This window comes from Nematostella vectensis, chromosome 13 (assembly GCF_932526225.1).
Source record: "Nematostella vectensis chromosome 13, jaNemVect1.1, whole genome shotgun sequence".
Lineage (NCBI taxonomy): Eukaryota > Metazoa > Cnidaria > Anthozoa > Actiniaria > Edwardsiidae > Nematostella > Nematostella vectensis.
This window is the reverse complement of record NC_064046.1, coordinates 10309417-10324117: the sequence shown is the minus strand read 5'-3', so window position 1 is coordinate 10324117 and position 14701 is coordinate 10309417. Positions and strand designations below refer to the sequence as shown.

General features: G+C 37.1%; 2 protein-coding genes across 3 annotated transcripts; one reads left to right on the top strand and one right to left on the bottom strand.

The window, feature by feature from the left end:
- Nucleotides 1–84: 84 nt before the first annotated feature.
- LOC5513835 lies at nt 85–3975 on the top strand. Its single transcript, XM_001634013.3, has 4 exons — nt 85–813; nt 2111–2246; nt 2920–3052; nt 3396–3975. The coding sequence occupies exons 1-4, from the start codon at nt 149–151 to the stop codon at nt 3479–3481; spliced, it is 1020 nt and encodes a 339-aa protein (XP_001634063.3). The 5' UTR covers nt 85–148; the 3' UTR covers nt 3482–3975.
- An 831-nt stretch (nt 3976–4806) lies between these two features.
- On the bottom strand, nt 4807–14473 carry LOC5513834 (saccharopine dehydrogenase [NAD(+), L-lysine-forming]). 2 transcript variants are annotated; one of them, XM_048720843.1, is made up of 11 exons: nt 14319–14473; nt 14089–14149; nt 12127–12274; nt 11798–11885; nt 11530–11709; nt 7974–8070; nt 6629–6731; nt 6228–6274; nt 6040–6153; nt 5619–5736; nt 4807–5183 (listed from the first exon to the last, which is right to left on the bottom strand). In XM_048720843.1, exons 1-11 carry the CDS (start codon nt 14461–14463, stop codon nt 5109–5111), a joined length of 1176 nt encoding a protein of 391 aa, XP_048576800.1. In that variant the 5' UTR covers nt 14464–14473; the 3' UTR covers nt 4807–5108. The 2 variants fall into 2 exon arrangements, with proteins under 2 accessions (XP_048576800.1, XP_048576801.1); XM_048720844.1 differs by lacking the exon at nt 4807–5183 and adding an exon at nt 5469–5538 and having other exon boundaries at nt 5592–5736.
- Between the last annotated feature and the right edge of the window lie 228 nt (nt 14474–14701).

The following is a 14701-nucleotide window of genomic DNA, read 5'->3' as shown; positions in this document are numbered from 1 at the left end:
TTTATTCTACTTCTATCTACAAAGTTTCTATCTTCTTGTGAATGGTCATCATTATAACGACAATCAATTCCCAAGGGGGTACCCCATCGGAATAATTGCAAAGCGGAACATTTTGAATCGAGGTCAGACCAAAAGTTTGTTCTCCAAAATGTCTGGGGTTTCGAGTGCGTTGAAATCCCAAGCAGAGGTCGAACAAGCCTTTAGAAGGCTCCGACAGAAAGCCAAGTCCCTCGGCATTAAAGATTCTTCGCTTGCTAAGGCGAAATCTTTGAAGAACTTACGCCAAAGTCGTAGCTATTTCAAGTACTACGGTGCTGTGTTGGTTTGTGTTTTGGCCGTTTGTGTCGGCACAGGACTATATGCGTACAGGAATAACTATTTCAGCAAGCGGGCCGTTCTCGAATACCTCGCCGATAATGTATTTGACGTGGACATCGACCGAGAAGAATGCCTATTTCCCATTCCTGAGTTTGTTCTCGATAGATTTCGACCTCCGATTGACTGTAGCATTTGCAGGAACATTCACAAAGTTGAACGCGTTAGCAACATCACCCCTCAAGAATTTGCCAAAAAATACGCTTATTCTGCCAGACCGGTGGTCATCGAAGACGGAATGAAGAACTGGACAGCCTCAGAGCATTTCAGTTTTGATTTTTTCAAGAAAGTTTACAGCCCCGATAGCCCGGCTCTGAAAAGCCGCGATGGACAATGTCAGTTTTTCCCATACAATACAAAGTTCTCAACTCTCAAAGAAGTGTTCCAAATGCCGGAAAAAGACGCTCAAATGAAAGGAAAACCTTGGTATATCGGATGGTAAGCCATAATAAAGCTTTAGATATTCTGGTATTGGAAATTACTTAACTGCTAGTTAATGTATTGATTCGCTTTCCTTCTTTTATTAATAATCCAGGATTTCATAGTATGAATCATAAATTTACTTCTTTTTATCAGCGCTATTATAAATGGGATTGCATTATACATAAACTTTTAGGAATTGGATATTTGTTTTAGGAGGCTTGACTACAATATTATTGCATCGTGCAAATTGTCACGCACTTTAAAAACTTTGTGGACATTACAAAAGCAGCTGAGAGGTAGCAGACAAGTATTTTCCTGTTGGACGCGTAATCTGCATAATGTTAGTGAAAACTATGCACAAAGCAGATGACTTGTGGGTTTGACTGTGACAATAATCTCAATATGTGGGTTTACTTTAATTGCTGTTATGATTCCCAGCAGTACATTATTTCCTGTTATCAACATAAGGATGGGGGTGAGGTGGGGTGGGGAGTTTGTAGATGCCCTCCCTTCCTTAAAGGTTTTTTAGGCTTGTTGATTAACCACTATGAGCTATTTACAAAAGAAAGATGTAGAAGGTTCTAGCCTTGTGTTGTGAGGGGATGAGGTATACTCATAGCTGTCAACTCACCTGCATTAGGTGGGTGTCACAAGATTATGGACTTCATCACAAGCCTAATGTTTGTGAGAATGTTCATACATTCTCTGTATTCACCCGCATTGGCTCTCTTGGTTTTTTTTTTTTTTTTGCCCAATTTACAAGATTTCTGTCCAAGTTGGGTTGACAGCTATGGTATACTGTAGGGCTCATGGTGAGTGCTTGAGCATTTACTTATACCCATTTAGCGAACCATTTTCTCTTAGGTGTCTTGTCCTAACTAGAAGTGTTTCTCTTTTATTTGCGTGGACCTTCAAGTAAAGTGGGGTGGTTCCCCTACTCCCTCTACCCATTTCTGGCTATGACAATATGGGTCTTGCGCTAAGAGATCATGTGACTGTTTGGGTGGCAAACTAGTGTCTTGAGCAGGTTGAACTAGTTCTTAATTACCAAAACACCAGTTTGATCACAGCTACACTACAGTATAAAGAGGCTGGAAATGTCATAAGTGTAAATGCTTGTTTGTGGTATGCCTAGCCCAAAGAAACCTCTCTTCTTGCATTAGCTCTGCTTCATCTACTAAGCTCCCCCTCTCCAATCCTGTCAAGTAACTCCCCTCCATCTCCTTATAATATAGAACAGTAAAGGGAGGATAATAATCATGTTTCGTAGGCAATAACCCCATAATTTCACTGATTTTCTCTCATTCTCTAGGAGTAACTGTGACTCTGCAGCTGCCAACGAATTGCGCAAGCACTATTCCCGTCCATATTTTCTGCCAGAGCTGTCTGAATCTAGCAGGACTGATTGGATCTTCATGGGCTGTCCAGGCTATGGTGCACACATGCATGTAAGTCATTGAAGTGGAACCCTGATATAACAACAATAATGCCCTGGAACTTAATTGTTAAGTGTCTGTCTAAATAATGTAGATTTTTAGTTTATTTTTGTGTTTGAAGTGCACTTACTGCAACAAAGTGTTGAGGAAGTTAGGTTAAGTTCAAACGTCATATAATCCATGAGCCATATTCAATGCAAATGCAAATGAATCAAGTCGATTGTTTAATCTTCATTTGCATGCATTTGCATTGAATAAGCTTGTGGATGATACGTTTGAGCTTAGCCTAAACCAATTAGTCAGTGAAAATTACAGTCTTGGTAGACATTAACTTTTATGACTAAGGAGGATTCAGTCTTGTGTGCAATTTCTTAGCCATGCTGGTTGTCTAGTGAAACTCTTGTCAATCAGATAGTTTTGGCATCCTTGTTGGTTTAACAGTGTAACAACAAAATATATACATCACTGATTGTACTTCATACTTTGTTAAGGACGTCTGACTAAAGTCTCTCAGCCACTTGCTAGAATTAGTAGCCAATTGAAAAATGTTTTGTAGGACATTGTGTTTCTTGGATAGATAGACTTTTAAACAAAATATGACCAAACTTTGGGCTAGCTTTATTTTAATTTAAATGTAATTAATTGAAATCAAATGTACCATTTATTCTCAAACATTTTTTGACAGATTGATCAAGTTGGGAAACCATCATGGCAGGCACAAGTCAAAGGAACCAAAAAATGGACACTGCAACCACCCCCTGAATGTGCTCTGGAGTGCGACAAGGAGATAGTTACTGTTATCCACCCTGGCGAAATAAGTAAGTACAGTACAGACCAGACATGGCTACTGGGAAACATATACTTCATGGCTACCTGCAGTTGGCCCCTCAAACAATATTGTTAAAAAAAGGCTTTCCACTATACAGAGAAACATAAAACCCTAGGATTATATAATTTAACAGGGTTCCCAGGTGGGACGGTTTTACTTAGAAAAAGAAAATATGTATCAAAATTATTAAAATGTTTTATGTTTAAAAGCTGTGAATCTTGCAGGCATTACTTATTAAAGAAAGTGAAAAAAATGTATTAACCATTTGTGTAGGCACTATTTCCAACTCTAAATAATAGTTATAACTGATCTTTGGTATGTTTTGTTTGCAGTTGTGTTGGACACCAATCGCTGGTTTCACCAGACAGATATCATTAATGATGAAATGAGTATCACCATTGGCTCAGAGTATGATTAATAAATTGATAAACCTGGACAAAAATATACATACTTGTACATCCTGTATTGGGCTAGTACAACTAATGTGCTCTCTACTTTGGAGGGCAAGAATCTTGTAGTTATATTTTTGTATAAAATGTTTCTATAAAGCAAATTGAATATAATTTTGTTAGATTAAAAGACACTGGTACAAACATTTTTTACTAGTTGCTTTTATGGATAATCATCCTAATCATCCTTATTACATTAACCTAATTAATAACATTTTTCAACAGTAATTTTACAGATATTTCTTGGCGGATAACATACTTTAATTTTAAAACCTAGTAAGACTAGGTAGGGATATTTATTGAAATTGTTGTATGAAAATAAATGACAGCCTGTGGTTTAACTTCCCTGCTAGCAGAAGCCTCTTCTCTGTATTTCGCTCAGAGAAATACAGAGAAAAGAGGCCCCTGCTAGCAGGGAAGGGTTTAACCAGTAGACAATAAAGACTATCACCATTGATGTGAACAAGTTGCGTTTGCCTCATTTTGTTTTCTTGAAGTCTGTGAATCCAAAGTTGCATGGAATTGTTGTTTTTGTTTTTAAAAATTCAAGACTCAACAAATTTTTCAAATGTAACTTCCCCTGTATTGTTCGATCTGTATTGTTTGATAATAGATAAAACTGAGGGGTTTAAGGTGTAGGATGGATTGAAATTAACCATGATTCCAGCAGATTTAATCAACTGAGATGAATATCTCATTTTCACGGTGTCAAAGCCTACAAAACCTTGTCATGCAAGTTGATCGATGGGCTTTATGTCAACAATCTTTTTAAAACACTCCATAGTACCATACTGGGTGTGTCTGCATAATTATGAGGACTCCAATAGCACACAGCCAAGATGGGGGGGGGGGGGGGGTGGTATAGATGACCACTGTTAACTGCAAGTACATTCTTACATTAGCAAATGAAGTACCACAGTGAGCAATGACAAGATATGAATGAGAAAATTGTTTGCTAAATGGGTAAACAACCCCCTCCTATTCAATGCCTCATATAACAATCTGACCAATTAGACGGAGGGGGGTATAGTAGCTTAGCCATCAAGGAAGATGATTTTTGCCATGTAAACCAAAATTCTGTGAAAAAAAAAGAGAAATAAACTGTGTCAAGTCATGTTAAAAATTACTATTCTGTCCGAAAAATGTGTTGAACTCCGCCTGAAAGCTTATTTTGTTGGCTTTTTCTCCTCATACCAACCATCCCTTCAAATCTTTTGGTTGGAAAGTTACTAAATTAATTATTGCTTAAATTAATTGTTTAGGAATAACTTTAAGCATTACTCATATTTCAATATGACCATTTTTTATCTTTTATTCATATTTTTCACACTTCATCATCTTCATCATGGCTACTACTAGAACATTCCATCAGCCATCCCTTGTTTTTTTATTAAGGTGAGCAGACACAGCTTTTCTTTATATTTCATTACCTTTGTAAATTCTCTACCTACTGATACTTTTACTGCACTGTTTATAATTTACTCCATTATGCTACTGTTAATTATAATATCTATTTTTATCTTACTGACCTTACTGATTGTTATCTTACTGATACTTTATCCTAGACCATAGTCCTTTGCATGCTAAAACCTTTCTCTAAATCAAACCAAACTCTTTTGCCTTATCCTGGAAAGCCTTTTTAGCAGAACTCCAGCAAATGGCCTCATCCATCTAAAAAATCAGTAAGAAAATATTAAAAATAAAATGGAAAGAATTCTTCAGATACAGTACGAGTATTCTTCAGATACAGTACGAGTTATCAGCCCCCCCCCCCAAAAAAAAAAAATAATAATAATAAAAACCAGCTTTAGCAAAAATTAAAATATCATTCTAGTGAAATAGGGGAAATGGGACCAAAGAAAATTTCAAGGTCTAAAAAAAACATTTTAGAAGAAACACAATACAATCCATAAATACAGTCCTCAATCCCATATCCGTGTTTTCTTCTGTATTTTATTCCACACACATCTAAGCTTTTACTATACAAAAACCTGTTCCCATTTGACCCTGTACCTAACATCCTGTCTCCATGAACCCAAATTCCAATTTCCCAGCCTAAAAAAGGGGAATCTCGGTTTCCATTTTACAACTTTTTATTTAGCGTACCTTTGCTATTTTCATCAGACATGGAGTCATCTTGTTTGCAAACCTAAAGCTTGCTTCTCTGGGCAACATGGAGGGGAGGAAATCAATGGCCATCAGCTCCAATGGCTTGCTGCACTTGCTAAGTAAAACATCACAACAAGAAGTAAGAAAATTACAGATTCAGCAGATAGAATACCTTGCCTCTGTCAAGTCAACTCCCATTTCTGTGCCCCCTCCCTAATCACTCCTCTTACTGTGCCCCTAGGCATTCCTTATCTCAAATAACACTTACTGTGACATCCCTTTGTGTTCCTTTCCCTAGCCAAATCCAATACTTTATCCTTTCTAGCCCATAGCCTTATCTGCAGAAATTGCTTTTTTTGCAAGAATTTTGTTGCTGTGAAAGTTGTGAAGGTAAGCCTTCCTTCCTCTTACTGCATACCTTAGTGGCAGAACATCCACAGGTTTGGTGGGTGTGGTAGCATTCTCAATGAAAGGAACAGGGTTGTTGGGGTTTCCTATGTCACAACTGACATCAACTACCATGGTCAATTTCCTGCATGACAAGAGATATTTAGAACTCAAACTTAACTAATACTAGCACATTGTCCTTTTAAAAGTCACTTTTACCTGTCATCTGTGTCTAGCATGTCTTTTGTCAAAAAGGGTGGGATTTTCTGAAAATGAAAATAAAGGAAAATCAAACGATTATAATAATAAATAATAATAAACTGTTAACTGTTAATAACACCTTCTAGCATGACAAGATCATCAAAAAGGCTTCACATCTAAAATCCTATTATGTCCTTTCTTGGAAGTGAGGAACACAAGCTTCTAGTAAGCTCATATATGTTAAACAAGTCGAATTCAGGGCCGAGAAACAGAAAGACACTATCCATGTCTCACCAAGAAATGAACCAGTTTCAGTAGAGATGAGAGGCCCTATGGGCTTACACGCTATTAGAACAATGACTGCAACCAACATGTTTCAACTGGTGATCAGACTATATGATTGAATCTGTGGGACTTACAGAAAGCAGGAAAATATCGTTCACAAAGATGTCATAGTTAAGGATTTCTTTGAACGGGCCGCCTGCCTTTGTCTCCTCCAGGTCCCACTCTGCTATGTGTGATCTAAAACATCAAAAACAGACTCTAAGGGGAATGAACATTTGATACATATCTGACAAGTTGGTAACAATGCCCCCCCCTCCAAAAAAAAACAAGCCAAAATGAAAATAATATTTTTAGAGATATTAAGTAAGCCACAGCTATGGTAGTAAAAATACTGCCTGGGAAAATGCCTGAGAAAATGTCTAGCTGGTACAAACTCTGGTTGCTGCTCCATCAGATATCAAATGGTTGGTCCATAAAAAGTATTTTTAATTTTTTTTCCATAATAAAAATCAAGATAAAAACAAAAGAAATATTAGAAACCTGACTATGATATTGGTGACTAGTGACAAGTTGCTGAACATGATGAAAATGATGGTATTGCTAATAAATGAATAACATGGAGGTAACAGATTATAAGATGATGATGGAATTAAGGATCATAGAGACGCGTGGAATTATGCGCTTGTGCGGAAGCGCGTAATTTGGCTTTTTCCGCGTAAGCCGCGTAATCCACAAATTTTCGCGTAATCCCGTGTAATTTGGCTAAATTTTGAAAGACAAAACATTTAATTGCACAGCTGATGTGTTCTTTTAGGGTTTTTACCTCTATTTTTCGTAAAAACAAGAGAGATATTCTTCGTAAGAGTGCAATATTTAGAACTGAATTTCGAAAACAAATAAAATGACTAGACGTTCTTTGCTAAACTGCGAAGGCCTAGGACTAATAATAAAATACCGTTTTTAATTGGCTGGTGGCTAGGAGCCAACGAAAACTTGCCTAAGATATTTTCACACAAAAAAATAACCTTTTCAAGTTTTTTCGTGCTTTCCTTCGGTACAAAATGTAGTTTGGGCATAACAGTTGATATTCCATGTAATGTAGCGCCTAATTCAGTAAAGAATCCCGCAAAATTTTGATTATTTAAAGAAAAATGTATTGCAAAATCCTGCGTAATTTAGCGCGTAATTTAGCAAAGAATCTCGCGTAATTTTGAGTTTTTCCCCGCGTAATTTTGAGTTTTTTCCCGCGTAATTCCAGAAGCCCTGTAGAGACATAGATTATGATGATGATAGTGATGAAATTCATAATAATTAAGACTATGACGATGATGGCAATAAAGATGATGATGATGCAATGGCAGACAATAATGATGATGATGAAATTAATGATTATAATACTATGACGATGATGGCAATAATGATGATGATGAAGATGATGTTGGCAACAAAAACACACAAAATACTAATACTGTTCCTTACTTGGGTATTCCAATTTTCTTGGCCATGTCAAGGGAGCCTTTACCACACCGTCCCAAGGCACCAAGTACAATTATTGTAGGATAGACTTCTGCTACCCCTAAAAATACAAACAGGTTTACTTAAAAATGACCCAAAACACCAAGCACAATTATTGTAGGATAGACTTCTGCTACCCCTAAAAATACAAACAGGTTTACTTAAAAATGACCCAAAACACCAAGCACAATTATTGTAGGATAGACTTCTGCTACCCCTAAAAATACAAACAGGTTTACTTAAAAATTACCCAAAACACCAAGTACAATTATTGTAGGATAGACTTCTGCTACCCCTAAAAATACAAACAGGTTTACTTAAAAATGACCCAAAACACCAAGCACAATTATTGTAGGATAGACTTCTGCTACCCCTAAAAATACAAACAGGTTTACTTAAAAATGACCCAAAACACCAAGCACAATTATTGTAGGATAGACTTCTGCTACCCCTAAAAATACAAACAGGTTTACTTAAAAATTACCCAAAACACCAAGTACAATTATTGTAGGATAGACTTCTGCTACCCCTAAAAATACAAACAGGTTTACTTAAAAATGACCCAAAACACCAAGCACAATTATTGTAGGATAGACTTCTGCTACCCCTAAAAATACAAACAGGTTTACTTAAAAATGACCCAAAACACCAAGTACAATTATTGTAGGATAGACTTCTGCTACCCCTAAAAATACAAACAGGTATACTTTAAAATCATCCAAAACACCAAGCACAATTATTGTAGGATAGACTTCTGCTACCCCTAAAAAACAAACAGGTTTACTTAAAAATTACCCAAAACACCAAGTACAATTATTGTAGGATAGACTTCTGCTACCCCTAAAAATACAAACAGGTTTACTTAAAAATGACCCAAAACACCAAGTACAATTATTGTAGGATAGACTTCTGCTACCCCTAAAAATACAAACAGGTTTACTTAAAAATGACCCAAAATACCAAGTCCAATTATTGTAGGATAGACTTCTGCTACCCCTAAAAATACAAACAGGTATACTTAAAAATGACCCAAAATACCAAGTCCAATTATTGTAGGATAGACTTCTGCTACCCCTAAAAATACAAACAGGTATACTTTAAAATGACCCAAAACACCAAGTACAATTATTGTAGGATAGACTTCTGCTACCCCTAAAAATACAAACAGGTATACTTTAAAATGATCCAAAACACCAAGTACAATTATTGTAGGATAGACTTCTGCTACCCCTAAAAATACAAACAGGTTTACTTAAAAATGACCCAAAACACCAAGTACAATTATTGTAGGATAGACTTCTGCTACCCCTAAAAATACAAACAGGTTTACTTAAAAATGACCCAAAAACACCAAGTACAATTATTGTAGGATAGACTTCTGCTACCCCTAAAAATACAAACAGGTTTACTTAAAAATGACCCAAAACACCAAGCACAATTATTGTAGGATAGACTTCTGCTACCCCTAAAAATACAAACAGGTTTACTTAAAAATGACCCAAAACACCAAGTACAATTATTGTAGGATATACTTCTGCTACCCCCAAAAATACAAACAGGTTTACTTAAAAATTACCCCAAAACACCAAGTACAATTATTGTAGGATAGACTTCTGCTACCCCTAAAAATACAAACAGGTATACTTTAAAATGACCCAAAACACCAAGTACAATTATTGTAGGATAGACTTCTGCTACCCCTAAAAATACAAACAGGTTTACTTAAAAATGACCCAAAACACCAAGTACAATTATTGTAGGATAGACTTCTGCTACCCCTAAAAATACAAACAGGTTTACTTAAAAATGACCCAAAACACCAAGCACAATTATTGTAGGATAGACTTCTGCTACCCCTAAAAATACAAACAGGTTTACTTTAAAATGACCCAAAACACCAAGTACAATTATTGTATAGACTTCTGCTACCCCTAAAAATACAAACAGGTTTACTTAAAAATGACCCAAAAACACCAAGTACAATTATTGTAGGATAGACTTCTGCTACCCCTAAAAATACAAACAGGTTTACTTAAAAATGACCCAAAACACCAAGCACAATTATTGTAGGATAGACTTCTGCTACCCCTAAAAATACAAACAGGTTTACTTAAAAATGACCCAAAACACCAAGCACAATTATTGTAGGATAGACTTCTGCTACCCCTAAAAATACAAACAGGTTTACTTAAAAATGACCCAAAACACCAAGTACAATTATTGTAGGATAGACTTCTGCTACCCCTAAAAATACAAACAGGTTGACTTAAAAATGACCCAAAACACCAAGTACAATTATTGTAGGATAGACTTCTGCTACCTCTAAAAATACAAACAGGTTTACTTAAAAATGACCCAAAACACAAAGTACAATTATTGAAGGATAGACTTCTGCTACCCCTAAAAATACAAACAGGTATACTTTCAAATCATCCAAAACACCAAGTACAATTATTGAAGGATAGACCTCTGCTACCCTCTAGAAATAAAAACAGGCATATAAAATGAGGGGGGAACCTAGATGAAGATGCTCAGTGAAGAGCTCAGTAATGTCACTGTTGAGATATATTCCTAAACCTTAAAGATCGGATCCAAGTTAAAATAAATATCAAAATAAGATACAGCAACATCAGAAAAATATTGAAATGTCTTGTCACTAGAATTAAAAGTTTAGGTACTGGTGAATCACAAAGATTACTCCCAGAGCATATGCAAATTAGATTTTGTGACGTCATAAAAAGATTACTTTTGCTTTTCAAGTCATTCTCTTATTGCTTGGGGAGACTTTGGCTTAAATCTCGAGATATAAGACTCGTCATGGCATCAATTCATCCTTAAATGATATTTCAGAGACATAATATTCAATCAAAATGGTGGCATTGGAGCATTTTAATCCAAATCGCTAGGTGATTTCTTTTTTGATAACACGCTCTACCGCAATCCTGGATCACAGTACACTTTCAAGATAAATATGGACAAGGTCATGCTATACTTGGATCATATAACAATATTGCCTGGCAGACTCCACAACAATCAAATAGAGAATTTGGAGTTGATTTCAAGTTTTAACTTGATAGTGGGCGCGACTGCCATATTAGATGTCACTAGTAAAAAAATTAGAATGGAAGACCATGTCCCGAAGGATAGATAATAGCCATTTCGATATTTTCACTACTTTTTCGTTATGCCTGCACATGGTCAAATTTTATCCAAGCTATCTGAGCAGTTGATAAACATTTCTACTGCTTTCTTTCTTATACATAGAAGACTTGTTGTAACCTTAGCCTGCTGTAATGCACAAAACAGATAAGCAGATAAAACCCCCTTTTCAATCTAGCTCCCAGCCAACCAACCCAACCATCCTCCCCCCCTCACAAGTACATAGTTTTTATTGAGGTCCTTACAATGCTTATGATGCAATTCCTGTCATACGTATTTGGGGAGATGGGAAGAAGAGAAGCTTGTGGTCTACCACTAAACACCTCAGTGCCTATTACTCCTTTTCTGAAGGAAAACTCACCTTTCTGTTTTGCCAGTCTCTTCAGCAACGACTGCACATGTTGGACAAGCAGAGCCTCGCTGTCGTAGGGACTGACACTTGGCATTCTCTCACCCAACTGCTGATGACACCAGCCTGCAATGCCGAGGGCCATACCAACTTGGCCAGCGATGGGAGAGAACTCTGCTACTTCACGCCTTCCTGGACAATCAGATTTGATATCATACATACTTAGCAGCAGGAAATAGGAAGAGGGGATTTAAGCAGGGAATAGGAAGAGCGAAGTTACCTTCTTCATTGAGCATGTACTCAATATCTAGGATGGCCCCGCCTCCTCTAGTAAATCGCCCAATCACCTCCTTGGCACCAGGCTGGTCCTATATGAGATATGTTAATTAGTAGAAAGTTTATATTTCTTTTTCATACATTTAAATATTAGATAATAAAGATACTCAACTAATTTCAAGATTCAAACCTCCTCCTCTCCCTGCCCAAAACTGATTATCCTTTAATTTTGAGATTGACACCGATGGTTCCACAATAAGAAAAATAACAAGAAGAAGAAGTACAGTACCCCCTAGTGAATCTATGATGCTCTCTGAGAAATAGTGTGTCTACCTTGTACGCATGAGCGAAGAACACATGGTGTTGTGAGATAGGGGAGGTGTCGTCATATGGAAGGTTCTTTAGTCCAAGGATAATCGCGTCTTTGGGGGCTGCCTTCTCCCATGTGATCCCTGGTGCAAGGACTTCAACTCCTGCAATACTGGGCAACAAAACAGACAGACTTTGGAAAATTTCAAATTGTTATGGTACTGTTACTAAGTTTAAAAACATGTTCTATATGTGCCCTGCAGACAGAAAAAGTATGTCACAAAAAGGACACAAAGCTCAGCAAACCCACAAAATGCATGTTCAAGGTTTTTGTACATGACAGAAAAACCTAGAAAATGTGCAATTCAAGGTAGAGAAAAAAGACACAATGGCCATTGATCCCTTGTATTCCCGAATGAATAACTTGAGGCCGAAATGCACATACCCAGGTTTTTTTTCCTTGATCATCCTTGCGCTATGTATAGGCTCACGGATAAAAAGGTCAACTTTCAATTACACTTTACAAAAAGTCACATCAATTTAAAATAGTTGTATTTGAAAATTTGTTTGCTATTACTAACTAAGTACTTAGAGAAAATTTCCGCCTTTTTAGATGTTAAATGGGCTTATTTGAAGTGTCATGTTATGTTTTTCTGTCATGTTAGGTTCTGTAAGAAAAAGTACGAGACATTCTAATTCAAAGACCAAAGTCAATATAGAAAAACAGTATGCTTTTTTATTATGACATATCAGGGGTATACTTAGGGGCAGACACATAGGCATGGGCTGTCGTGTCGATTTCCATAAAGCAGTCCTTTCTTTACGGGGCCAAACATTTGACTTTTGAGGGGGGTGGACTTTTTTGGGTGCTCAGGATATATTTTATCAAAGCATTTTTTGTGCAAGAAACTTTTCTTACGGATATTGCATGATATTTTTTTCTGTCCAGCAATTGGTGCAGGATATTTTTTCTGCCCTTCAGCAGTGCAGGATATATATATTTTTAAAAAATCCACACACCCCCGCCTCGAAAGTCAAATGGTCGGCCCCTAAGGAATCATCATCTGAGGCGTTATGCATGATAAACTTATGTCTGTATATCCCCCTCAGTAAGGTGTGGCTATGTGCCTGCTTATGTAAAACAAATAAGGAGCTGACCAGGGAAAAAAAAAACATTTCCAGATTATTGCTCAAACCCTGCTGCTAGTGTGAACCCTGTGCACAAACAGCCATTACCATAGCTTTTACCACAGGCTTCCCACCTTCCCACCTCATCAGTGAAGGATTTCTAAGGACACACGAATTCACACAAATACACATCTATTAAGTTATACTTATCTTCATTCTCTAATTCATGAAATAAACTTAGTTTGGATGTAAATGTGTTTGTCTGTGGTGTCTTTTCTTCCCTAGAAGCTCAATTTTATGAGTTTAAAGCGATATAAGCTTGACTCTATTTTGAGTGGATACTAAGTCTGTTAATAACACAAGGCTTTTGAGTCGATACTAAGTCTGGTAATAAAAAAGGCTGGATATGTAATTCTGACTACCTCAGCTTCAGCGCTATTTTCTGCCGGATTTTAAGCAGTACGAAATCACTGACACCGGTACAGGATGGGAGAGGGATGGAACTATCCCCGAATCGAGTTTTTAAGCAATCCGCCTAAAAACCTGCGGGAAATGATTTTTTGAGCATCAAATTTTAGCTTTCCGTCAATGATCAGGACATAGCAGCTGGTCAAATGGCATCCTTGGAACGTAATTTGCATAGACAGCATAGTTTTGTCTATTTTAAAGAGAAGGAGGGGGCGTCAAAAAGTTTTTGGGTTTCTCCTGGGGGGAGGGGTCAACAAAATTTTGATGTTTACAAAGGGGAGGTTGTACAGAAAACTCAAGTGCAGTGGCACTGAATACCGCCCACTCCCCCTCCCCTCGGCCATAAATTAATGAACACTCCCTTAAACAAAACAAGAATACTTGTATCACCTAGCATACTCTTCGTTTTTAAAAATCCTCTGGTCTGAGCTCTCTACTGTCACCTTAAAACCTGAAAACAGACGTTATCATTAGCGTTAGATATCAAAAGACACATCAAATAAGCGGTCATAAGTTAATAGTAGGTCCACGCATATTCTGCATGAAACCGCCATATGTTATTTATCACTTCGTATTATTTGAGACTAATAGCGGCACATATAACAGCAGCATATGTCTACCTGCATCCACGAGCTCTTTGCACTTCTCAGGCGTCAAATGAGCACGTCTTTCCAGGGGTTTACACTCCGCACGAAGCCACAAGTGGGCCGCCATGTTTGAGTGCAAGAAGGATTTGCACGACAGTGCCGAATAACGTATGCGCATGCGCGTGTTCTGGTGAAAACAAACACCATCGTAGTGTTGAATCGTTCGAGTAACAACTGTACGAAAGGCTGACTTTAGTCGTTGTTTCGACCCACTGTACATCTATAAAACCATACTGTAAAAAAGATGACGGATTTGTTTGATAATGAGTGAGTCATAAAGAAAATTATAGCCTTATGTTTGGTGTAGTTCTAGTCCATCACCTAAGAACCCAACAAGCGGGCTTAGGCTCAATTAA

Excerpts from the sequence above, each read along its gene's own strand:
- LOC5513835 (XM_001634013.3), top strand. The coding sequence starts at position 149 with ATGTCTGGGGTTTCGAGTGCGTTGAAATCCCAAGCAGAGGTCGAACAA. Across the intron at positions 814-2,110 it reads AAACCTTGGTATATCGGATG|GAGTAACTGTGACTCTGCAG; the intron begins GTAAGCCATAAT and ends CTCATTCTCTAG. Across the intron at positions 2,247-2,919 it reads GCTATGGTGCACACATGCAT|ATTGATCAAGTTGGGAAACC; the intron begins GTAAGTCATTGA and ends ATTTTTTGACAG.
- LOC5513834 (XM_048720843.1), bottom strand. The coding sequence starts at position 14,463 with ATGCGCATACGTTATTCGGCACTGTCGTGCAAATCCTTCTTGCACTCA. Across the intron at positions 12,275-14,088 it reads AAAAACGAAGAGTATGCTAG|TATTGCAGGAGTTGAAGTCC; the intron begins GTGATACAAGTA and ends TTTGTTGCCCAG. Across the intron at positions 8,071-11,529 it reads GAGACTGGCAAAACAGAAAG|GGGTAGCAGAAGTCTATCCT; the intron begins GTGAGTTTTCCT and ends TTGTATTTTTAG.